The sequence below is a fragment of the Photinus pyralis genome, unplaced genomic scaffold (assembly GCF_008802855.1).
Source record: "Photinus pyralis isolate 1611_PpyrPB1 unplaced genomic scaffold, Ppyr1.3 Ppyr1.4_LG7, whole genome shotgun sequence".
In the NCBI taxonomy this organism is placed as follows: domain Eukaryota; kingdom Metazoa; phylum Arthropoda; class Insecta; order Coleoptera; family Lampyridae; genus Photinus; species Photinus pyralis.
In genome coordinates this window covers 11,567,513-11,593,954 of record NW_022170738.1, presented here as the reverse complement: position 1 = coordinate 11,593,954, position 26,442 = coordinate 11,567,513, and the positions used below count along the sequence as shown (strand labels likewise).

Genomic DNA, 26,442 nt, shown 5'->3' with positions numbered 1-26,442 from the left:
TCAACGTGTAAACGGGTCTTAATGCATCATGGTCGGTAAAGAAGATTCCATCGATCGGTGCGAAGTTGGTAAACAAATTACAAAACTTCAGTTTTTTAGAAAATGGCGAACGTACGTGACAGCGATACGTCTTTATGGCTTCACAACAAACTCGGAATTTCAAATGACTCGTGGACCGGAGGCTCTATTTGCTCACAGTTAAATGCCGAAGTCTTGAGGAACATCAAAGACTGCTTCCCAGATCTTCAAACGCAAGTGAAATTAAAACTTTTGCTAAGTTTCTTTCATATCCCTCGCAGAAATACTGAAGAGGTACTTGTTTTTGTTGTTCTTAGCCTAAAAGGGGCACCCAATTTCGTTTTTATTCCGCCAAAACATTTAATTACGTAAATGCGTTATGTAATCGAGTGCAATTGCAGTGGAGGATAGAACTGGAGCAAATTCTGGATGTAGCGGTCAGCGATTCCGAACTGTGGGTCGCTATGCTAGGAGAAGCTCTGAAGACGTATCCTTCCGTTGGATCTTTAAATACGGAAATAGCTGATCTGGACGAGGTTCGCCCGATATTCACAGATTTAATAACCGATTTGCGGAAGTTGGTGAAGAAACAAGCGGACCATGTTATGTTGCCGATGGAATGTCACTACTTAAATAAGGGAGCACTTACTTCTGTGGTGAATTTCGCTTGTCTTTCGTCGTGGGGAGTGGTTTTTTAAAGCTTCTTTGTAGGTTGGACAGCAACCTGCGCCGATTAAGCACTTTACACTTAAGAAAAAGCCCAAGTCTGCACTTTTGCGGGCGGAATTATTGCAGAAATCGTCAGATGTCGCGTTAAATTTAAAGAAGTCTTCGGCGCCCGTTATTCCTGTACGATCGCGTGGTATGCCACGTAAAATGACTGATACAAGTATGCTATCCGATGTCGGACTTTTTGTGTTAATTTAGTTGATTTTAGCACCATTGAAAGGTATACCCAGTAGAGTGCTTTCGAGCGGATTTAGGGCGGGATTGAATAATAATGCCGTCAATCGTCCACAATTATCTCGTACCACTGCAGGACGGAAGGAAGGCGGTGTGAAACTGTTAGATATTGCCGATCAGCCTTTGGGTTACGCGGCTGCTAAAAAGAGGAAGAAAATGCAAGGTATGTTTGGTTTGTGTCGGAATAAATTTAAGTGTGGTTTGCTTAGAAATGGAGGATGCGAAAAAGGCTTCAGAAACTGCCGCTCAAAACCCACCGGCTACTACAAGTTCGACTCCCGATTACGCGGCAGGTCTCAATACCACTCCGACTTACGCTGCCGCGATACCTGCATCTACCACTGTTACTTCAACAGGTATGCTATGTCATTGGAAGTTACTGGTAAGATGGTTAATTTCAAAAGATGAGGGCAAGATTTAATATTTATTAAATTGGATAGATATTTTCTTTCCGATTTCAAAAATATACAGGGTGTTTTCTACTGTACACGAGATACAATTTTCAATGCCAACTGCCAAAACTAATAAAACATTAAAAACAAGATGTCATCCTAATAAAGTCAGGGCCTACTGGACCATTTTAAAAATTATTCTTTCATTTAGCCAACTACCGAAAATTGATTTCTAAATAACACAAAAAATTAAATTTTTGTTTTACAATCTACCAGTGGCGCACCAATAAAAAGTTCAAGGGTAGAAAACCCCTGAAAAACCAAGATCCTGTATATACTCAAATTGACATGACCAATGAAGTTAGTAGCCCTTCAGCGTAACATATTTCAAATTTGAGCTGCAGAGGATACAAAAAAAAAGGTTGACATTTTAACACTCTGTAGATCGGTAACAAAGTGTTTGCAGACCTTATGCTTATATGAACTTTTAATCATAAAACAAGCCAAAGAATTAGCCTGTTCTGTATTTACATCATGTTTAGAAACACCCTGTATAATATGTTGGCATTGACATGGTGAAAGAAAAACAGGTGAAACAATTGACAGTCTCATTCTCAAAATACCGACAAAAACGCACTTTTTTCTATTGCCTAATTGTTATAATACTCATGAACACCCATTTCAGCGACATCTCCAGTGACAACAGTCTCCCCAACAACCCCATCAACTCCACCAGTCACCACAACGGCACCTACATTAACAACATCTACCTCTGTTATATTAACCAATACTGTTACTCCTCAATATGTGACGACGACAGTACGCCCGGTTCCTCCATTACTCACCACCACAGCTTCCGGACAACGAATGGCCGTGGTCAGCGAACAGTCCACGAACGCGGTCCCCATCGGCACGCCCGTCGTTCTCACAACACGACCGATTCAGCAAGTCACCCAAATCCGAATACAGCAGCCTCCCACCACCAACTCGTTGCAAAGGCGAGGACTCGCGCTTACGGTAATCCCCGCCGGTGTACAATCGTCAATCTTTTACTAATCTCAATTGTAGCGTGAGCAAATGCTGGAGGCTCAAGATATGTTCCGTACGGCGAACAAGGTTACGAGACCCGAAAAGGCGCTCATTCTCGGTTTCATGGCGGGCTCGAGGGACAACCCTTGCCCGCATTTAGGTAATATAGTCACGATAAAACTATCGGAGGACCAAGAAAATGTCTTACAACCCGATGAGACATATCTCACGATGCTCGTCGAAACTCACTTCCAAATGAATTACAATAACGGCGAGTGGAAACGAATCAAAAAGTATAGGCACATCGAAAATATACAGAGCGATCAGTTATTGCCGAACAACCAAGCAGCCGCTACGGTATGATAATCTAAGGTCACCTACGGAGTTATTTATTTCATTGCGATGTACTTCCCTAAAGCTGTAGGTGCCAAATTAGTTTCGTTTTGATGTGCAAATAATAGCTGTAATACTTACATTGAAGGAATGTAGATAATAAGTGACAATGATAAACTCACAATTTTATTTGCTTGTAAATCTCGTATTATGGCTGACGTGTTGGCGTTTTGAAATTTTATATTTCAGTCATTTGTATATACCTAGCGTGTATTGTTATATATTATATTAAAAGATTATACACTGTATATTTTTGTGATTATTAATAGTAAATTTATAAAATAAAAGAAACGCTTTGCTTTTCATAAAAGAGATTACTGTATTTCACATTGCGGGTGTAAAATGAAACACCCTGTATACTTTTGTAAAATATTTTGAAATTCATTTGTACTTTTTATGTTATTCATTTTTGCAAAGATCTTCAACTGTAACATATTTGTAGCTGGGCGTGAGGGGGGGGGGGGTTTGTTGTGAAGCGAATAGACTGATAGTGATGGCAACATGTGTGGGAAATTTGAAATTCTGGACAATTGAATATTGTTGTTCAAAACTTTACCCTTAACTACACCTTATTGGTACTGTGGGCCTTTCACCCACTAAAATCCTTCCCCTGTTAGCCAAAAGTTCTAACCCGGGAAGCGTGTGAGCTTCACTTCAGGTTGGGTGGCCTGGGGCCTATAACACAAGCTGTACAAGTCCTACAATTGTTAGAATATATTTTACACTTTTACACCGAATTCATTATGACTTGTAGTTATAGTTACAGGTAGATTACTTGTTACAATTGTTTAGTTTGTGTTATAGGCACCTGGGGCCTATGAGGCGAGTGTGCTCAATACTTGCGTGCAAGTAGAACATAGGCTGATGAGTATTAAGGTCCACAGCGGAAGCGAGAAGGACGCGGGAAATATTTGTACAGCAGAATATGCATGCGAACCACCCTACTGTACAAACATATTCAGCGTATGTCCCACTTCCGTTCCCGCAATGTGCACCTGTCCTGTCCCATGACTCTGACTCTAAAATCACTTACTTTACATTCCTATATGTGTGTTTTAAATAAATTGCCTAATATGTAATAGAAGAATTTGATAGGTTCGATTATGGGTATGTTACCTCAAACTGTAGCAGAAGGTATGCAATTATTATAAGTCACCCTGTATGAGAAATGTGAACACGCCTTTAAGAGCGGAATCTTCTTTATCGGCAGTGCACCTTTCAAAATTTGGCAACTCTCCTGCCACTTTTCAATTCAATTTCAATATGCAATTACTCATGAACAGCAGATTATTAATCGCATTTAAAACAATTATTAACTTATTTTATGATTAATGTACCAAACAGTATGAATTATCCCTCAACCCTTACCAAAAAAACCTCTTTACTTTATTCCTAACCTCTCCCAAAGCCTAACGATGTTCAAATTGGAAAATTACATTACCCCCTTACTATTAAGCTACGTGGATAAATACATAAAGAATTTCCGGCCCGAGGACTCGCAGGTGCGCATACTTTGTATTGCTAATCGCACGTCATTTCGTTGTAGGTGTCGCTGTGGGGTGGAGATGCTTCGTTTCACAATTTGGATTTACGCTTGGAAGTACTCGAAGAAGAGCTACATTTACCGTTTAGTTTCGTGTCGGGTCACATTCATGAGTTATTAATACACGTTCCGTGGACGAAGTTGGCTTCGGAACCGATCACCATCACTATTAACACTATCGGTGGGTGGGTCTTCTTTGTAATTACAGGCAGTGATATCAAGTTATTATTTTAGAATGTATTTTAAAAGTTCGAAGTCCGGATGATGGTGAGGCAGAGGGTGCACATCGGGGCCGCACGAAGAGAGCAATTCACAGCCGGTGAGATCTAACAATCAATATTTCTCTAAGGTGACTTTTGCAGACACGAAGTGGAAGCTCCCCCCGGCTACATGCAATCGCTGTTAAATAAAATAGTTAGCAATATCAAAATATTTTGTAATAATCTCATCTTGAAGTACGTGGAAGAGGATATTGTCGTGTCTATGAATGTTAAGCTGTTAACATTCGAATCTGCTAACGAAAAGTGGGAACCGTCTTATATAGGTTTGGGGAGTGATCTCGCGGTTTCGGCAGCTTTAGTTGTTCGGTTTTAGATGTCTCGTCGGGGCAAGTGATGCTACGAAAGTTGATCAGCGTGGTCGACCTAACAATCTGTTTGGACAAGCGTAATGCGGCGGGAAAAATCGACGTATACCAGGAGCCGGTGCTGTACCGATGCTCCTTAGTAATGCACATGTTACGTCAGTACCACACGGCGAGCGTGAAGCACTCGTCGATCACTAGGCTCGATATTTACTGCGGCAGGTTTGTGGAGGTTATTTTAACCGAAAGATTCTGAGAGCTTTGTTTTAGCATGGAGTTTAGTATGACGCAGCAACAAGTCCCTATGCTAATGCGTATCGCCATGCTGATGTACGCGCTGCAGCAAAGGCAGTTGGAGCCGGTAATTAGTACGGATACCAGACATAACTCGGCGCAGTTAGATGCTTCGGGTAAGACCTTTTCGGAATAGTGTTTCAAATGCTACATGTTTATACGATTTTTTGTTGCTTTGCTCGCTATTCCGAGAGACATGCTTTCTTTTGTAAGGGAAATGTGAATATCAATTTTGTGGGTGGAGGGTGAAGACCCCACATTTATTTTGTGGCATGTATTAAAATGGAATTTTAAAAATCTTAATTTTGCAATGTTGCAAGGGGACTCTTACTTGCAAGTTTGGAAGACCATCAAAATTTCTTTTTAAAAATGGGTAAAAATTGAAAAAAACCTCAAAAAGAAGGAGGAAGTGTTTTAATTTTCCAAAAAAGATGCACCATACGCAAAAATAACATTTTCAAAAAAGCACCTCTCCATTAGGTACAAGTGTAAAATGAAAGCTTTCATCGAGGTTTGGGTTCTCCTTCTCCCATAGTAAAAACGAGTACCAATAACTCTATGATGTGATGACAATAGTGCGTTTCTTCGGCAAAACCTAAAAATAGTGGAACCATCATGGTCCATTCAAAACTGTTTTTGAAATTAAAATTAGAGAGATTTTTAATCTTCTTCTCACTTCTTCTTCCACTGCGACTCTCACTGATAATAACCAGTATTTTAAACAGCAGATGTAATTATTTTCATTGTTTTATTGCCTCAAATAGATTTTGTTTTGTTTTTTTTTAAATTCGTCACAGACTACTTGATTAAAATAGAAAAATCGTTGATATAACTGGTATCCAGAGCTGGGCAGTATCCGATTTTGTAAATACTTTTTAGTATTCAAATCCTTTAAAGTATTCAAATACTTTGTAATTAAATACTTTTATGGAAGCAGTATTTGTTTTTGTAACTCAAATACTTGCGAAAATATTTAGTATTCGAATACTTCGCAAGGTATTTGAATACTTAACCTTCCTTTTTTTACCAAAATCGACACTCCAAAATTTCACGGGAAAACACTTTGGATCTAGTAGCCCAATCTTGGAACTGATTGAAATTATGGATTCTACAGGCCACATTCTATAAGAAAATTTTTTTCCGGGTCGATCTGAGACAATTTTTTTTGCGGGCCTCAAAAAAGGCAGTGTATAACCTTCCTTTTTTACCAAAAATCGACTACACCAAAATTTCTCGGGAAAACGCTTTTTCTTATTAATTTTGGTGCGTAGAATCCAAAACAATTCGTACTTTTTCGATCAGACTTTTCAATCAAAAGTTATAGACTAGAAACCAATTTTGTTACGTTTTCAAATGTAAATCCTTTATGCAAAAAGGGACTCGTTTTGATCACTATTTTGTAACATTTCGGCAGAGCACTTATCTCATTACGGTGTACTTAATTAGCAATAATCAAGCATAGCCCGAAATTTCAATATGGGTACTCGATATTTGTGTAGCCTGGTTTGTAGGCAACACATCATGCTCAATGAACAGAAATCGAACATTTGCTTTTGCAATTCGTAACTTCTTATGCATGGGAGTTTATTTAAAGCAATTGGAAGAACAATTTCAATACATGTACATTAAAGTCAACCGTTTTACAACAACTTTCACACAAAGATCGCACAAACAACACATTTTTGGGTGCTTGCAAACTAAGTAACACTTTCGCTCCGTTTCGTTGCCAATTTCACTACCGTTTTTATAACTTTAGTTCTGTCGAATGAACTCAAGGCTCAATTGTTTAACGAATAGCTTCGCACCATCGGCAGCTGCTGCAATCATGTAATCGTTCCGATTTTAACGTTGTTGAATTGTGTTTGAATGGGTTTTCTGCGAGTTCTCCAACGTGTCCTCCTGTTTTGGTTACAAAGCCTTTCCCTTTTCAATTTGTGTTGTCCGAATTCAATGCTATCTTTTCTCACCCATCGAGAACCACCAGTCTTCCGATCGGACGACTCAGAGCGATCAGTATCATTTTCCGCAATGCCCAAGCTGCCGCTTTCCTGTCACTCCAAGTAGCCAGTTCCACGATTTAAACCTGTAAGCGAGAAAAACAAAGTTCAATTTTTGATTATAAAATAAACAAACATTTATGCATTTGAGGTTAAATCTTCATATATCTATGGTTCAAAAAATCGCTCTGACATCTAACGTTAGTTTCATAAAGTATATAAAAATTAGTGTGGCGACATCTTTGAGGTGTAGGTTCTAACTAAAATAATGTTGGTAATAAAGTGTCCTGCATTTATCGATAAAATGTTAGTCCCCAATAATAAAGACAGATCTCACCACAAAATGTATTCTGCTTGGATTATTTTAATCATTGAATTTATAACTACTAGCATTGACTAATACTAGTCAATGCTACTAGTTATAAATTCAATGTTTTAATATTACCAAAAACTCAGGCAAGGCTATTTAACATTTTGAGGTTTGTGCTACCTTTTCTCACCCACTGTCAAAGAAGTAAACCACGAAACTCGAAAATTAAACTTTTCGCTCCTGTATTATAGCCTATTCGTTTCGTCAGCGTTTTTGGATTGCCATAGGACAGAGCGAGTGAACGAAAGGCCGCCCGTACAGTTTTTTTGACGATTTTAATAAAGTATCTGTTCGCAATATACGAGTTAAATCGCCATAAGAGTACGCCGCAATAAATAAGAATTTTAAATGGGTGTTCATTTTAAGGACTTTTGAGAGCTAAGTTCCATGTGCGTTAGGTTAGATACAAGATTTGTAAAAATTTAAAACGCCCAAAATAATCTGACCTAACCTAACTAGCACTCTAACCTAACCTCAGGGCAAAAAACCAATTTCGTAAGAAAATTCAAAGGGCTGTAACTTTTGAACTAGTAGCCCAATCTTGGAACTGTTTGAAATTATGGATTCTACAGGCCACATTCTATAAAAAAAATTTTTTTCCGGGTCGATCTGAGACAATTTTTTTTGCGGGCCTTAAAAGAAGGCAGTGTACAACCTTCCTTTTTTGCCAAAAATCGACTGCACCAAAATTTCTCGAGAAAACACTTTTTCTTATTAATTTTGGTGCGTAGAATCCAAAACAATTCGTACGTTTTCGATTAGACCTCTCAATAAAAAGTTATGGATAAAAAACAAATTTCGAAAAAAAATTCAAAGGGCTGTAACTTTTGATCTAGTAGCCCAATCTTCAAACTATGGACTCTCGATCGATCTCGATCTCAGACAAATTTTTTTTCCGGCCTCATAAAAAGGCAGAACAATTTAGAAATGTTTAGGGAAAGTTTCCATTGTCACAAAATCAAATATAAAAATCCGATACATCTGAATACCGAACTCGATAGTCTACGTAACTTAAAAACAATAGGGACCTTTCTTATATCCTTAAAACCATGTGTACCAATTTTCAAAGCGATTGCACGTTTCTAAACAAGTTATCATGCACACGGACAAACGGATGGTCAAAAATGGATCTGTTCCAAAATCGCTAGGATTAATTTCAGAAAGGCGTACGTATCATGTGCACGACGCTTTAAAAACTGGTACACGTATTCTTAAGGATATAACTGGTATAAGAAAGGTCCTGGTAGCTACCTCGTATATAATTATATAATAATAATAATAATAATAATAATAATACGCTTTTACTCCCCTTAAATTTGTATATAACAATAGAAATATAAAAAAAGCTAACCCCATACAAAGTATAACTTGTTTTTTTAAGTAGTATTAAGTCTTTTATCTAGTATACTATTTTAAATTTTTAATGTATTTGAGTGACAAGTATTTGAATACTTTTCAAAGTAAGATAATGAAATACTTTTTATAGTATTCGAATACGTTTGATAGTATTAGAATACTTTTGAAAGTATTCGAATACATTCTAAAGTATTTGAATACTTATTTGTTTAAGTATTTGAATACTTTTCAATGTATCTGTATCTAGTATTCGCTTGTGCTGAACGTAAAAGTATTAGTATTCAAATACCTTTGATTAGTGTAAAGTATTTACTATTTAGTATTCAAATATTTTTTGAAAGTATTCTGCCCAGCTCTGCTGGTATCTTATTTTCAATCTTATGTTATGATAGCTCGTTGAAAACAGGATTAAAAAATCTATCAAGTAATCTAAAAATCCGATATGGCGCCTATTTAACTTTAGGAAGTTGGTAAATGTTCCTCAAAAGTAGCCATCTTGAATTTTTTTTGAACATCAATTCTAAATTAAGCATATCAGACAGTAACTTTATACAAAACTTTTTTTTATATCTCTTATAGGTACTTTCGATGATATAAGACATTCAAGGAAATGATTAATTTTAGTTTTTTTGAATTTACGTCGAACCTATTCGACATTTTGAATTTCCAAATAAGCATTTAAAACTGCAAAACATTGCCCATTTGACCAATTCTGTATCTTTAAAGAAAGTTACCCATGCAATCCCACGTGATCTGGGACACACTGTATATCTTAACGTTAATTATTCGTATTCGTTTCCCGATTAAATTGATGTCACTATCTATATTTTTTTACATAATTATATATTGTATTATATCATACTTTTCACAATTTTGAAATGATATGTGTCTATCGTCAGCCATTTTTAATAAAAAAACAAAATCTCCATAAATCCCTGGTCTACTATTATTAATAAATACATCAATGTAATTAGAAAAAAGAATACAAAAAAATTGACCTTAAGATATACAGGGTGTTGCGTTTAAAATGCCAACTGTGTATCAAATTTCAGAAACGGTGGTTCAAACATTTATGTTTACTACGCCACTGGATTCTACGTAAAAATATCTGGAATGGGCAGTTTATCCTCTTTTTCTATCTTACATAGATATCTTAACATCACTCGTTTTCACACTGTATTTCGGAAACAAACGTAGTTAGATTGACTCTGTTTGTGGCATTAAAAGTTTCACAAAAAAGTGGCACAGGGTCGCGAAAACCCCAAATTAAAAACAGCTGAGATACACTGGAGTCTCGGCTAAAATATCCAAGTTTGGAGCTTCAAAATATCTGTGCTAACTTTACAGTACGCGAAATTTTCGCACTTCTTTTTAGGCCAGTAAATGACCGTTTTGCCGTGTAATTTTTCGCGCCTCGACGGATTTGCTTCAAAATGGAAAAAACAAAATGAAAGGTTTTTCAAACACTAAAAAAGTATTTATAAATTTTCCCCGAAAAGTGCTTCATTTTTTGGTTATTTCACGTTGAAGTACTCGATTTGGAATTTGACGAATGAGAACCTACTTTTCATGAGCTACAACTTTGTTTCTACTGGGTCTACAGACTTCATATATAGACCATTTTGTTTTCCGCACTTATTTTGAACGTATCTTTTTTTTCCCCCCGAGAAGGGGTGGCATTCACCCCCCAAGTAAAAGCAACCCTGGGCTCAAGTTCAACTTTGAAGTGGAGGGTAAGTAGAACCTAAATCCAAATTTTCATGCGATTCGGTGGAGACGCGGAAAATTACACAGTATCGCCGTATTCCACGTTCATACTGGCCTATTTGTTTTTTTTTTTTCGATATAAGTCCTAAACTATTCATTTTTTTGTTATTTTAGTTTCAGCATCTTCAATAGGGTAGGGCCACCCTGTATGTGTTTATTCGTTTAAAAAAACCCACCAGATGTACTTTAGAAATTGAAATATCTCACAAAGTGCGATCGTTTCGTTTGAATTTGTATCTCTGTATTTGTTTTTTCTATTAGAAATTCGTGTAGATGCGTAACTTTCGTTTTAATTTTATCGCTTTTGTAAATTGTTCAATTTACATAAGGTGCTAGAAGTATGACACATGTGGTTGGATTTTACGTGATTTATACAAGGCTAAATCTGGTCGTTTGCGATAAGAAATTTTATTGTCAGGCGAAATTTAATTAATACACATTTGCGCGTTTCTCAGTGTAAGTGTAAGTACGCTTTCTGTCGAAGCTCGCGTTATTGAAGTCTAATTGTGATTGGCGGTCTATGTGAAAATTCATAAAGAAGGAGATTATTTTATGGTGGAAATGGTGGATCCTTTAAGTACAGGTTTTAAACTTTTTTTTATAACTGTTTGAGTGCGTTACGCGGTTATTTTGGGCCTATTTGTTTAGGTGAAGACGCAAAAGTTGCAATCCTAGCACTAGATTATTGGCAAATAAGAGCGAGTGGAAAATTTTAAACTGGGGAGGGTTGCAAAGTTTAATTTGAAACATGCATGAAGTAGATTTTCCCCCATTGCAGAACTACCCGAAGTAGCAGAATCATGGGCCGGATGGGCGTGGTCGTTTGTACCCTCGCTCCTGCCTGTTTCGTGGGACGATGATTGGAATCAGGATGACGAAACGACACTATTAGGTCACACGGTCCACATTGGATTCTACATCGACTACGCGTCTCTCACTTTCAAAGTTAGTGCCATCTGTTAGCCTCTTTACATAATCAACTTCTTTTAGGTTTCAGAATCGACGAACGATCGCAGCGGTTACTATTCACAACGTAAAATTAAGTACTTACCCCTTCTTACTCTACGTCTGCAAGGGGTTTTTGTGGAATTTGTATCGCACGGCGTAAAATGGTTTAATTGTCGCATGGGGGTGAGTCAGATTGTTTTGTTGCCCGTCGACCAGTGCTGCTGCGGTTACAATGAAGTGGTAGAAGGGACGGTGCCGACGGAATACTGTAAAGTGGGTGTAATTTCTATGGCGCATAAGACGGATTCGTTGTTCGATCCCGAAGCCGTTGAGAATACGGGACATAGCCGGGTTTACAATACATCGTGGGACTTTCACGTGTCGACGATAACTGAAACTTCACTACTCGAGTGTAGTCCCGCGATGGCCCTCGATTATTTGTATCAACTGGAGGTACCCGACGACGTATCCGCCGAGAGATTGTCGGAATTAGGTAGCGATTTGGAGTACAGGTATGTGAATACGTCATGAGTACTTGGGGAGCTTAAATGATTGTTGTAGTAACTTATTTGAGCAGTCACTAATACGGATCGTGGTTGGGCCAATACGATTGCGGGTTTGTTCGGGTTTTTTTCACCGCTTTGGTAGTCTCAGAGTGGCCGCTTCGGCGTATGACTATCAACCGTACAGCGTGCCCAAACCAGAGCCAACATTCGCCGAGTTACCACCGCCTTGCGCAGAAGACTTTGACGCGCTGTCTGACAACATTCCATCCAAAACGGTTCAGTTTACAATTTTAGCGCCTACCATCGAATTTCTAATTATGGATCATCCGTACTTCGAACCTACTCCGAAAAACCTATACGCGAAACGGCGGGTTTGTACTCCCTAAAGGGTACCGCTCACTAGAGCGAAGCGCATGGCAGCGACGCGGCGCGGCACTCTGTGATCTGTTATCCTAATCTTCATTTTAACAATTATGTCTTCTGATGAGGAAGATGCGTTTATAATTTCCGCGTTTATGCGAAGAAACAGAAAAAGGACGCAGCTTCGTTGCGCTGCCGATCGCGGCGCGTCGCCACGCTTCGCTCTAGCGAGCGGTATCCTTAATCATAGAGTAAATAACGTTTAGAGATGCCACGGGATAGGGATTGCTGGTTTATAACAATTTATGGCTAAAGTCACTAGATATAGAAAGTACCGCAATCATCCGCCATTTTTGGGCAAATTTGCTGCCAACTTAAAAAATTGACAAATAAAATCTGAATAGCTGTAATTTTTTATAACCTAACTTCATAGTACTGTCATGTTTTATAAAAATATATACAGATATCTCCAAACAGGTGGAACAATCCCTAACATTAAAGTTACTAGAATCTGGTAACTTCCGCCATTTTTGGGCAAAAAGCATGCGTTCTATCTCTAACACACGAGCCCAATGTATTGCGGTACTTTCTTTCATTTATGGCCATGCAATGCTGCTATCTAGTGACAAATGCTGGTTGCTGTATTCGAATCTGTTATATCCGTCTATAGGAGCCTTTAAAAGAGCTTAAGATATTTCAGAGCTGAGCTTTAAATGAAATTACGTCATCATTCATGAAAGTTGCAACTGCAACTGTACTCCAGTGTAGGTAGTAATTCGAAATCGCTACATATTTATAGTATGAGTAAGTTCATTCACAACGAGGTACCTACCAGCTGATTTCATTCTGTTTATCTTAATTAACTATCATAAAGATATTATTAAGTTGGATTATATCCAGTATCATCTTTTGGCGTTAAGAATACCGAACACCTTAAAAAGTTGAGAGAAAAATACTTTCAAGTTTCAATTGTAATAGTTATTTGTACAGGGTGGCCTAATATGAATGCCAGGTACTGTATCTGGAAATCGGTCCATGGTAGAGGCTTGCGGTAAAAAAATTTATTACTAAAACGGCCACGAGAAAAACCTGGAAAATATTTTTAAGTTTTTGCAATGGCCGCTAGGGGGCGTAACTGCAATGTAGAATCTAAAAAAAGTGATCTGTGAATTCCGCTATATTAACCTAACAAAAAAATGTCCGGTCTGTGAAGTTGACGATAATCTGAACCTTTTTTGTTTGACAATTTTTCCTGTATCTCTAAAAATGAAGTGGTGGGGGGTATTCAAAGGTTTCCGTAAAGAACACCCTGTATCTTCGAAACGGCTGAGCCGATTTAAACAAACTCGGGTTAGTTCAAAAGAGCTATTGTTTAGCTACAAATATTATACTATTTGAAGTTTTGTTAGTTTCACATATCACCGCTTGAGGGCTTTTTTCGACTTTCCGACAGAAATGGTTAATTTTCTCAAAAAAATTAAATGCATTGGTTCGATTTTTTTTTCCATAATTTTACACTTTTGCCGTTTATTAACGATCCTAGAGATCGTTTATAATTTTGTATTGCTGTCTGTTGTCTGTCTGTCCGTCTGTTCCTTTGTCTGTCTGTCCCTCTATCTGTCCGTGTGAACGATAACTTTGTTTAGAAATGTCCGATCGCTTTTACATCTCCGTTAGTTATGAACTGAATTGCATGAAATACGCAACAGACGCAATACGCAATGCCAAAATTTGAGTCGAATCGATTCAAAATTCACAGTGCCCTTTTCGCATCTCGGCCATTTATAAACCGAATTTCAAACTTTTTTATTTATAAAAGTACTTGAATGAAATTTGATACATAGGCGCTTGGAATAAAGGGAAATCAAACCTTAGTTTCAAAATTTAGGTTTGCGCATGCGCAGTTCCAACTTTCTTATTTAGAAAAGCATTGAAATGAAATTCTTCTTATAAACTGAAATTGAAGTAGCATGTCAAAAATGGATTGCACATTTGCAACGCTATCTTTCATATTTGTGGCCGGATTTTTACGATTTTAACAGAAGTTGCATCTTACAAAAATGGGAAATGAATGCAAGTGGAAATGCGCTTTATGTAAATCGTAGGTTTGAATCCTAGACGGAAAATAAGTACACTATTCTGGAATTAAGAGGGAGACACTTGATTCATTCAATGGCCATCTATATTCAAGGATAGTCTCTAGCCGACAAAAATTTACACAGCGCGGTATCTCTAAACGTTGTTACTCTATGCCTTAATTCACCGTATTTTTTCTACACGTTTTAATTTAGAAAGCGTCAGCAAGTGCCTTTTACAATGCCAACCCCCAATTTGACTTCCTGCCGCGAGTTACGCTCGAATGCCAATGTATCGACGCGCGAATCAGTTACCCGATGTACTTTCGCCGCTTGCTCCAGACGGTGTGTCAACTTCCGAACCCGCCGCAGAACATGTTCGAGGCCTGTCACGTTGTCAGAAATGTGAAGATTATGGGCCTATGTAGCCGGCTAATAACGGGCGTGAGCAAGCAGACGATAATCTTGTCACGTTGTAGCGCCTCGTACAATCGCAAAAGCATAATTAAACCCGACTACTGGCTCAATCCCGACATACCTCACGAAGAGACGACTGTAGAAACAGGTATGCCAGACACTCGTCGTTGAAGTCTCCGTGAAATTTTGTTTCAGAATCGATTACTGTAACGTCGACCAAGCCCAAGTTAATGTTGGTTACGTACATCGTCGATCGGTTACTGCAACTTGACGGGCAGGAGACTGTCGGTTTTCTTACGCACACCAGCGTTTTGAATGACGCTTCGCGTAACTGGGGTATGTCAAATTGTCTGTGAGATTCTTGTCACTTAAGATCTCCGTTGTAGGCCTTGCATATTTAGAGGTCTCCCTCGAAGAGATTCGTTGCAAGCATGTGAGGACGAATTCGACGGTTTCGATCGATGCCAGCTTAGGTTCGATTAAGTCGTTCGTTTACGAGCCTATGGAAACAACCGACGATTCGGGTTCGAGCAGTACTGCCGTGCCAAAGCATTTGTATTCGGCGAGAGATATTCAGCAGGTGCTGTTCATGTCGGGTCCAGAACTCCGCAAGGAATCTGAGTATGTATTACTTGGGGTAATTGTGATTTAGGGTCAGTCAATGTGTGATTGTAATGTAGACAATTCGAACAGGGCACTACTACTTAATTGTGCCTAAACATTTCTGTGTTCATGTCCTGTCCCTCAGACCCCAGAACAGATTGCTAACTAAATGGCAATTTAGTAAACGCAGCTGTAAATCAAATAAGTATAACGGGTGGGCTACAAGTTAGTACGTTGGGCACGCCAAAAAAAACTGCACTTTTTGATTGGAATATGCCACTTTCTGTGGTAATAGTTAATACCAAAAGGCAACTTTTGAGATAGGGAGCCACTCGAAAATCCGTGCAGGAAACCAAAATGGTGGCCGTCAAAATGGCGCCATTAGCCGCAATATATTTTTTTGTATCTCTGCTCCTAATAGTCCGATTTTAATTTTCTTTTTTTTTATTGAAAGCTCTTGTGACGAGGAAACTTTTTTGTTATATAACATTTATCTCTAAAACTTAAGGATTTAGCACAATTTTAGAAAAGTGTTTTTTTTTACGAATTTGAATCACAAGTAAGCTCAACCCGATTTTTATGTGTAACTTGTCCACGTCAAATGTTAATATGTAAGGATTTGTATTATTCAGCACAATATTCTTTCTCTTAAGGTCTGATGATGAATCGGTCTATACGATTCGAAGTCGATTAGCTAAAGAAACATTAAAATTCAATTATTTGAAAAACGAGTTTTATTGTATCAATTTGTATAAGACAAATAATTCACTACGTCAAGAAAATAGTGGTTGCTATTTAAAAACAGTATGCCCCCTTTGACCGTGCACAAGTATGCTACTGACTCCAAATTGAATGTACGTGGATTGGTAGCAAACTTTTTATAATTATGGATGTCATAAAAAGCTTCTTTAAAAAATGTTTTGAAGATCAAATTTCACCCTGTATAAAAAGCATAAACGGTTAGCCTCGCGGTTCGCATTACGAAAAAAAACCGATAAGACCTACAAAAATAATTCTTTTGTTAAGGGATACCCGGGGATACCTATAAAAAATATCAAAATGTATAGGCTGCCCTCGAGAACACCCTATGTATACTTAAAAATACGTTTAGGCTTCCCCTCAGGCTTCTCGTAGCAACAAACCGTTACCATTAATCTCAACCATTGAGGCTCTATCGTCCGCTTACAGAAGCTGGATTCCCTGTATAATAAAAATGATTCAACTTATATGAAGAGGTATCTAAAACTTGGAAATCATAATATTCCGTTAATATTCTTAAAGAAAACCCGAGAGAAAACCCTCGAAAAAACCCATGATCTGATAAATAAGCACTCCAAATTTCACATTCGTCGTAGCTTAAACCAACTAGTTAAATATAATAGGATAAGTAAGGGCGAGAGTAAGAGTTAAAGTTGATATACTGAGTGTTTCTTTAATTACTTTAAAAGCAGAGTGCATTTTCTGTTTTTCGGAGAAAAAAATTGACGAGGCTTTTCCTTTCAATTTTCATAATGCTTGATCTCGTGCATGATGAAACAAATATTGCGCATTTTTTCCAAAAAAAAAACATGGCGGATTGAAATTTTCCGAACTTGCAGGGTAGATACAAGGAGTTTTGGGGTTGTTTCCATTGAATTTCTAAACGTTGGCCTTTTTTGTCGATATTGCACAATTAAGAGCTTACTTGTGATTCAAATTCGTAAAAAAAACACTTTTTTAAAATTGTGCTAAATCCTTAAGTTTGAGAGAAAAATGTTATATAGCAAAAAAGTTTCCTCGTCACAAGAGCTTTCAATAAAAAAAAAGAAAATTAAAATCGGACTATTAGGAGCAGAGATACGAAAAAATATATTGCGGCTAATGGCGCCATTTTGACGGCCACCATTTTGGTTTCCTGCACGGATTTTCGAGTGGCTCCCTATCTCAAAAGTTGCCTTATGTGGTATTAACTATTACCACAGAAAGTGGCATATTCCAATCAAAAAGTGCAGTATTTTTCCCATTCTAGCCATGTACCCGACGTACTAAGTAGGAAAAATTTGAGGAAACTAAATTTGCTTTATTAAAGACGCAGTCCCTAGTGCAATTTCGAAAGTATTCATTTTCTTTGTTAGAGGACAGGGTACAATGAATAAACGAATCCACTGTAGGTATCTCCAATAATCTACAGATTTTTCTAAATTTTTTCAGATATAATAAGGCCTTTTTTATTTGAACTGCACCTTCAATATTCAAACTGTGGTACTGATAACTGTTTGTTTTTGTAATATAATGCTGAAATAGCAAACCCAGAGATATCAATCTCAAAAAGCCTTATTCGTCCGAAAGTTACAAAAGATAAATTTATTTATTTATTTATTTATTGAAATACTCAAAGCAACAGATACATTGTATCCAATGGCAGTTTTGAGGACTAAAATAACTCTTATATTCCGTGATAATATGAATTATGAATAAATAATAATTGATGAGTATAAGGTACTGTAAAAACGAAAAATGCGGAAATAAAAATGTTATCGTGATGTTATCATCAAGGGCCATTTTAAGGTTTCCACAGATAGCTGCGGGCCACTTCATAAAAAAGTTCACATTAAGAAAATTTTGATTTTTTATTATTAACATAAAAAGTGTTATACATTTTGTAACTAATGCAATAAAACGAAAAAATACAAATATGTAATCATAAAATCATTAGTACCAGCCCATGAAAATGTACAGTGTCCTATTTTGTTTGAGACTGCAGTGTATATCAGGGTGAAAACGAAAAGTTTGACTTTTTGGGATGTTATCATATCTTACTACTGATGTAAGATAGAAAAAAAATAAAAACTGCGTATTTTAGATATTTTTACGTAGAATCCAGTGGTCTGGGCAAAAACAATTTCTGTGATTCGACCCAAACTTGGTACTTTTTAAATGCAACATCCTGTATATTTTAACGTCCATTTATTGCATTCTTTTTCGTGAGTACATTGATGTATCATTCTATATTTTTTTTATTTCATTATATTTTTTTTCATATTCTCAACATTTTGAAATGACATATTTCTACAGTCAGCCATTTTTATTGATTGGTATTGGGTGCCTTAGTTACCGTGGATACAATAAACAAAACAAAATCTCCATGAATTCATGGCCTACTATTTAAAAATAGTAAAAATAAGGTTTGTATTGATTTTCATTGCTAAAATTAAAAAAAAAATGTAGACATACATATATAGAACGGCGGGCCACAAGCGACATGGGGGCCGCGTGTTTGACATGCCTGATTTACATCCTCACAATCTACCGATTATGGAATTACCCACGTACCTTTGGTTAAACTATCTTTTGCGGAACAATTAGGTTGCAAAAAGCCTATAAGGAATGGATCAAATTCAACGACGCCGTAGGGTCACCCAAGATGCTCTGCCGCTTTTTTAGATCTGCTTTAGGGGTTTATTTTAATTGCCTCTTGCCAGAAATTGTGGATCCTCGAAACACACCAGACTCTGTAGAAATCTCTCCAGGAATTAATAGGCTTGTTTTATTATTGAAACGGTTCAGACAATCTGAGATTAATCAGGCCCTAATAGTCCGGTAAAGATCTGAATTTTGGTACACATGTTCATTAGTCTTCCCTATTGGACATACTAAAAGTTCCCGTCAAAATCTGTTGCGCTCGAGGCGCCATCCTGGAAAAAAGGAGCACTTCTTCAGTTTCTTGCCTATATATCGGCAATAATTATTGATACGGAAAAATAGTTCAGATAAAAAATATAGTTCATTAAATTGCCCACAAAAAAGCATATTAACATTTTTTTGTATGTTCAATACTTTAGCTATAATCCGACATCGAATAGGGAATCAAGTATCCTGAGCTCTCGAAACAGTCGCGCAGATATTTTTTTACTGCTTTTTACAAATCATTAAATTTATTCTGTCAATATTTCTTATATGCAAAGGCGAGTGCAAAGGTGTCACACTCAAGCTTGGTATGAGACACGTTTAAAGGTTTCTCATAAAACTCTCTCTCAATACAACTTTCATCTTCAATGTGGGCACTGAGCGTGGACTGGGAGCCTTCAGTGCAGTCCGAACAGGGTCAAGGTAATTCTGAAGGTCTGATAACGATGTCGGTTTTAATATCTCTCACTAGCAGGCACGTTATACTTATGCAGATAAGGGCATTCTTCAGCTTCAGAAATCATTTCGTTGCTCCAACACTTTTACACATTTTCGCTTACCTTTTTGAAAAAAACATGATGTATCATCAAACATTATGTCATTGCTAGAATGCTTTATCGCACGACGATTCTGTTCATTTTTTGGCTCTGTTACAGCTATCGGTGTAGTCATAAAAAAGACGGCCTCCTTCTATAACTACGATACGGGGCCTAAACGCGTTCTGACGTATTCAACGTGAGATTACAGCTAAAGTATTGGAGATACAAAAAAAATGTAAATACTCTTTTTTATAGGGAATTTAGTAAACTATATTTTTCATGTAAACTATTTCTTCGTGTCAGTAATAGTTGCCGAGATATGGGCAAAAAACTGGAAAAGTGTACCGTTTTTCCAAGATGGCGTCTCGAGCGCAACAGATTTTGACAGGGACTTTTAGTATGTTCATTAGAAAGTCCCAACAAATGTGTATACCAAAATTCAGATCTTTACTAATTAATGTTTTTATTTGTCCAAAATTGCGCTAATTTGACTGGACTATAAATAAAACTACTTTTCGGGGTGTTACATCTGTGGGACTAAATTGCTAATTTTTTACAGTTTCAACGAACATATAGTATATTTTTGGATAATCAAAACTTAGCTCCTGTAGTACTCCTAAGATAAACTTTGTTATTAAAAAACCATTCACAAATAACTAATGTATTTTATTAAAATTTAAAACTTTTGTGAAAACCCTCGTACATTCAACCAACATGGTTTTTATACTTGCCCGAGATATTATACTCAAGCCAAAGATTATCTTTGCTCACGCTCAATGAATAACGTTTTGAAATACAATAGCTTCTTTTATTTTAATGATGTCATATCTTCACATCGTAATATGATACTTTTATTACTTGCAAGGTTTCTATACAGCGTGTCTTTCCCCACTATGCAGTACCGCCGATGTTGTCAAATCCAAAGTTTTTCAAATTTTTTTGAAAGCATTTTGTCTAATAACTGCATGAGTTTATTTTCATATTTTGGCGAAAGAGTGTCTACTATTATGAGTGTAATCGCTAACTCGTAAGTTTAATAATAACAAAATTGCACCTTATTTGAAACACTCGAAATGCTATAGCAAAAGTGAGCTCCAGTTCCCTCTTAAATACGAATAAATAGTTAAATATCAAACGGATATTGGCGTAGATAAGATAAGCGCAACCAAGTCGATTTCGATCATGCATTCCTTCTCCAGAAAAAGATAAATAAAACATCGCTTTTACAGTGACACCTAAGGATAAATGCATAAAAAATGTTTCAACGTTCTTCAAGAACCAAATACTAAACTGTTTGTGGTAATAACATTCCTAAATAGAGGGCTCTTTTAATGGGATAGGTGATTTAAAATAAGTGGATATTTTATTAAAATATGTTAAGAAATTTATACATTTTGGTTAGCAATCTCACTTTTATCTGTGGTTCGGGATAATGACGCTCGTAATTACCTCGACCGCATTCAAACTTGCATCAAATTCTCGAAAACGTAAATCGATTTTTTGTGTATGAATAAAAAGCCAAATTTCCAATTACCCTGTATGCACTGCCTTTTTCATTTATTATATACGATCGCGTTTTGTTTATAGTAGGACTCATTTAATCAGTTTAATTTGCCGGATAATATTTCTAAATTCATAATTCTAATTCAACACCCCCATTGTCTCTTGGGATTTCTCAGGTCGACAAAAGGTGTCTTATCAAATTGATACAGGTGTAAACCTGCATGGCTTTGCGGCTTAATACTCGTGTTAAATTAACGTAAGAAACCAAAATCATCTAATAATTACTGAACGAGATTGAAATTCTAAAATATTAATTTCCCTCGTCTTCTAACTGACAAGAGCTTTTGGACGCAACATAGATAATGGAAATATCTTAACGGGAACGGTTGCAAACGGCGAATTAATTACAGTTTTTGTTTACGGTAACGGCGACTAATGTTCATTCACCGCGTGATCACTAAAACCGGTAACTTCAAACTAGCGTTTCGTTACACTGTTACCCTTCTGGAAAGGAGAGGAAAGAATGATGGAAATGGAATTTGGAGCCCTCTGTTAAAGTTAGGTCGAATTTAGGTACCAGCATCGTAAAATTAAGAAAATTAACGAAGGGGGGGTTGTATTAGGATATTGAGACCTATACCGTTTTATGTAAAATAATAAAATCTCTCACAACTTGACTTGCCCACAAATCGAAACAATCAAGTATTTTACATTGTGTAATGCTACAATTTTTAGCTTGTCCACGACCTTACCACTACTAACAGCCACAATACAGTACCCCCTAAATCCAAACTGCCAACCGCACCCTTCAATTATCTCATTTCACATACAAGAGATACGAATATGCGTGGATCCGCTCTTATGTCGGTGGTTTATGTACACAACACAATACGACTATTACGGTAAGTCTTCCAGCACGTTTTCTCGTACTCATGCCGTCTACAGATCCTCCACAAAAAAGGACTTACAGTATGTCGGAGACGAGCGGCAGCGTTTTGGAGACTCCGCGCAGAGTTGGTACCCCACACGAATCTGTGCACAGCAGTTCCGATAAGGAGCACTTATTTTTATCGACGTCCAACTTAAAGTTACGGAAAGGGCCTACTGTCGATGTAAGTCACCGTGGAATAAGCACACTTATTGTAAGCAATGAAATTTCAGCTTCAAGAGAAGCTTTACACGTTCTTATCCGATTGGGTGAGCGTTTGGAAAAGCGTAATGCTGAACGGTGAAATATGCCATTGCGTGATTTACTTCCCAACAGAATCTCTTTCGCCCGTCGGAGCTCAAGGTATAGAGGAAACGATTGCGCAGACTCTGAAAAGGCAAAAGCCACCCGACATGCTTGTCGTGACACTTCCCTTTGTCACGATCACCAGCGCCTCGCAACGCCACGGTCTCGGCAGTTACATGACCAGTTTACCGGTCAAACTTCCCCCCATGATTTGGACCAATGGTAAGACTACGAACGCAGAAGGTGGCCGGTACAGTTTTACTTCACAGACAAATCTAATTTACCGTGGAACATTTCGTTGACCGAAATGAGCTGTTACACCCACCAAAACGGGAGGAAATTAAATTTTTTAAAACCGTTTTCATTAAGCGCAACTGTTGGCATATCCACAAAAACGAAGACTAGTGCACCCGAAAACCTAACCGCCCACCCGACTGTGAGTGATGCGTTGGGAATTTGCATTCATATAGATACCTCTCATATCACTTTATCACTGTCGGAAGTTCAGGTATAAGCAGCTGCTTTCACTGTAATTTCTGTTACATTTCTATTTGCAGATATGTTTGATCGCCAGCATATTGTGCGGATTGGCAGAGGTGATAATGACCTTGATACCGGTTAGCGAGTACACCATAAAGACACCAGATACCGCTCAAAGTGTCGTGGGATTGAGTTCGACTTCGCCTCCTCTACTGAAAGAAAGCACCTTAGAATCGACGAGCGAAAGGACGCCGCCCATATCTTCCCTGAGCGAAAGCTTGGATAACGAGAATGTGAAGTTGACGATCTGGATTCAATGGACCGTCACACGTTTCACCACGAAACTCCTCTCGCACGATCTGAAGAACTTTTCGGCGTCCGATTTAACGTATCTAATGCGGCCGAATTTGAAGCTGGTGCTCGACGCCGAAGATATAGTGAGCTCTTTGGATTTTCAAAGCGTCTATTTGAAAATTAAAAGCAAAATTGCCACTTTTAACATTATGCATTATAGCAGGTGAGTTTTTAATTAGTCGGACATAGGGTAAGTGCATGGCTGAAGATTGAAAATGCAATTTATAAAAGCTCATTTGATATGCTTTCTCCATCGCGCTGTTTTTACTATTCTCATGGATTGTTGCCATTTAAATTTGTAAAATGTGCCCTCTTCCACAGTAGGGGGGGGGGGTTATACTCCCATGCGATGAAAGCAGAGTCCAGTTGAGCTTACAACTGTCTGATAGTCACTTTAATCTATTTCTAAAGAAATTTTAAAAAGTTGGGGTTGACGTTTTATTCTTCAATAAAGGTATTGGGACGTTTTGTTTGGCTTCAGGAGACCTATACAGTAACGTTGCGTCACCCTGTATTTGTAATTTTCAATTTCTTTGCTATGTGAGCGTTTCGCCGATAAGAACACGGTGGTGTTTAATTTATTCGAAGACGCAGTTGGAAGTGGAACGGAAAGGGAGTTTGTTTTAAATCAAAGAGACAGACGTTAATCGTACGTTGTTTGATGGTGGACGTTAATCGGCCAGTAGTTTAGAGGGTAAAACGGTTTCGAAAGTCAAAATTAAAGACTGTTGGAAGATGGGAATACAAAACTCTCTCTTGCGCACAATACTATTTTATTTCTAAGATTCCCGAAGGTACATACTTACACGGATATACAGGGTAAGTCAACGATTGCGCGGAGTAACTTAATGCCTTGAAGATAAGATTTTTCGATAGAGTGCTTTTGTATTATGGTGGAATATTCTCCACATTTTAAAAATATTTGGAATTATACAGGGTGCGCCCAAATGGTACATTTTTTTAATAGCATCCCCTGTATTTGAATGCCTTTTTGAATTCTACGTGTAATTGTACGTCTTTTTTATTATATGGTTAATATCCGAAAAGCTAGTACTTTTAAAGATAATTCGATTTTTAAGAAAAATTGGGCATTTGCAAGCGTCAGTATATACAGGGTGGTGCCTAGCGCAACGCAACATAGGGATTTCAATGGTAATTTCTTTATAGTCAATTACTAGCTCCCCTAATTATTTTAGAGCAAAACTCTAAATACGTTTTTTTTAGAGAAAGAAATACTGCATCTGTTCATACTATTAGCACAGATCTACACATACACAGATTGCTAACCTTATGCATGCGTTAGATGTCGCTGAAACAAAATTAAAGCACTAAAGTTTGCACAATTCGAATTCTTTAATATTCGTATTATTACAGTAGTATGATATGATAGGAGGTACGTTGAGCCATAATTGTTTAATTTAAACTGAAGCTACTCATTCGTCGTAAGGGAGTTATTAAAAGCGGGTCCCTGTGGTCACAGATACACACGAACATAGGGCAGGTTTTTAAAGAATCGTGAAGGTTTTTTGAAGTTGGCGGAAACTATTTGCGACTTTAAAGGTCTTGACAGATTGCTAACCGCAAAGGCATACTTACAAACTATGTATATCTCTGCCATCATTAACGTTACACTCTTTACCACGCCGATAAGATATAAAATAGGGAGGTTATTTTCGAAAAGTTGATAGTGTTCGAGTTGTAAGCACAAAACTGCTAAAAAAAATATCTTTTTCAACTTTTTTTGTATTTTTTTCAATGTTGCGTCATGAAATTTTGTTAGCAAATCTCAGATTCGGGTTCAGCACGCCAAAAAACATATAGAATCAAAGAAATCAAAACTACCCCACAACTTTCCTGGTAAAAATCCAATTAAACTGGATTATATGCACACTTTACCGCTTTAAATTTTTTGCAGCGACATCTAATGCATAAATCCATAAGCGTCATATTACAGTTTTAAACGGTACATGTTTATTCTGCTCCGCAATAGAGGGCGCTTTTAAGTATACCTAAATTTGTTTCCCAAAAAATGCATAAGGTTAGCAATCTGTGTATGTGTAGCTCTGTGCTATTAGTTATAATTTTCCATTTTTCAAAACCGTAGAAATTAACAAAATAAAAAATTTCATTTTTATAAATCAGTAATGCTTTGAAATCTTTTAACAAACTACAAGCGCATCGCATCTAAGTTATCGTTGTTTGACGTCGAACGATTTTCATATTTAATTATGTTTCAACTAACCGGCGCAATAACATACATCTAAGGGTAATGTTTTTTTAGAGAATGTAATGCTGCATCTGCATCAGATACCATTTGTGTTCATTTTCCGGACCCAGAGTACCCACATAATCGAAGAAAAAAAAACTGATTTGAAGAAGATTTGTTCCTAAACTTATATTCGGATTTTCCGCTAGTGCAGCCAAAACGTTGAATGAATAGTCGTTTTCCTGATGGTTTTGACGGACATTTTGAACGTTATTGCACTAGCAGTTCTTTAACTAATTTATGAACAAGTATAAATTTAATATACGTCAAAAGAAAATAATGAAACGTGATCGCTGTTTTTTTAGGTAATTCCAAAGCATATTTGATTTATTGTAAAATGAACCTTTTTATTTGGCCGATTTCTACGGTTTTGAAAAGCGGAAAATTATAAGTAATAGTATGAACAGATGCAGTATTTTTTTCTCTCAAAAAAACTTATTTAGACTTTTGCTCTAAAATAATTAGGGGAGCTAGTAATTGACTATAAAGAAATTACCATTGAAATCCCTATGCTGTGTCGCGCTAGGCACCACCCGGTATTGTCAGAATTATTACTTAAATTTTGATTCCAGGTTTTATATCTTATCCTGGGTTAAGTAAAAGTCAAGTAAATACATCTACTATGAAACATTAAAAATATAGCTTAAGGGTGTTTTTTTTTGGGAGGTCCAAAGTTGCAAAACTTCATATTAAAAAATCTCACTTTTTTTAAATCACTCTGTATATTTTTCTGTTATCATTTAGCTCCTACAAAAACCTTCAACTTTTGATAATAATGTCCCTATC

At 37.1% G+C, this 26,442-nt stretch overlaps 2 protein-coding genes across 4 annotated transcripts in view; both read left to right on the top strand.

Moving 5' to 3' along the window:
- Positions 1-85: 85 nt before the first annotated feature.
- On the top strand, positions 86-3,043 carry LOC116177232 (negative elongation factor A). Its single transcript, XM_031496144.1, has 7 exons — positions 86-312; positions 420-674; positions 730-907; positions 956-1,144; positions 1,191-1,337; positions 2,059-2,390; positions 2,442-3,043. The coding sequence occupies exons 1-7, from the start codon at positions 103-105 to the stop codon at positions 2,763-2,765; spliced, it is 1,635 nt and encodes a 544-aa protein (XP_031352004.1). The 5' UTR covers positions 86-102; the 3' UTR covers positions 2,766-3,043.
- Positions 3,044-4,021: 978 nt separating this feature from the next.
- Positions 4,022-26,442, top strand: part of LOC116177230 (vacuolar protein sorting-associated protein 13B) — a 65,543-nt gene continuing 43,122 nt past the window's right edge. For all 3 annotated transcript variants that reach the window (XM_031496140.1, XM_031496141.1, XM_031496142.1), the window contains exons 1-17: positions 4,022-4,297; positions 4,342-4,519; positions 4,573-4,657; positions 4,701-4,882; positions 4,933-5,143; positions 5,192-5,331; positions 11,484-11,650; positions 11,696-12,165; positions 12,215-12,530; positions 14,811-15,159; positions 15,207-15,347; positions 15,398-15,632; positions 22,058-22,224; positions 22,268-22,434; positions 22,484-22,778; positions 22,826-23,064; positions 23,114-23,553. In XM_031496140.1, the coding sequence (XP_031352000.1) occupies positions 4,211-4,297; positions 4,342-4,519; positions 4,573-4,657; positions 4,701-4,882; positions 4,933-5,143; positions 5,192-5,331; positions 11,484-11,650; positions 11,696-12,165; positions 12,215-12,530; positions 14,811-15,159; positions 15,207-15,347; positions 15,398-15,632; positions 22,058-22,224; positions 22,268-22,434; positions 22,484-22,778; positions 22,826-23,064; positions 23,114-23,553 (3,869 nt within the window). In that variant the 5' untranslated portion in view covers positions 4,022-4,210. The remainder of the gene's footprint in view (positions 4,298-4,341; positions 4,520-4,572; positions 4,658-4,700; positions 4,883-4,932; positions 5,144-5,191; positions 5,332-11,483; positions 11,651-11,695; positions 12,166-12,214; positions 12,531-14,810; positions 15,160-15,206; positions 15,348-15,397; positions 15,633-22,057; positions 22,225-22,267; positions 22,435-22,483; positions 22,779-22,825; positions 23,065-23,113; positions 23,554-26,442) is intronic.

What these genes read in the sequence shown, in the direction of transcription:
- LOC116177232 (XM_031496144.1), top strand. Translation starts at nt 103, where the DNA reads ATGGCGAACGTACGTGACAGCGATACGTCTTTATGGCTTCACAACAAA. An exon ending in ACGTAAAATGACTGATACAA is followed by an intron (nt 908 to 955) that starts GTATGCTATCCG and finishes AGTTGATTTTAG; the next exon opens with CACCATTGAAAGGTATACCC. An exon ending in TACCACTGTTACTTCAACAG is followed by an intron (nt 1,338 to 2,058) that starts GTATGCTATGTC and finishes CACCCATTTCAG; the next exon opens with CGACATCTCCAGTGACAACA.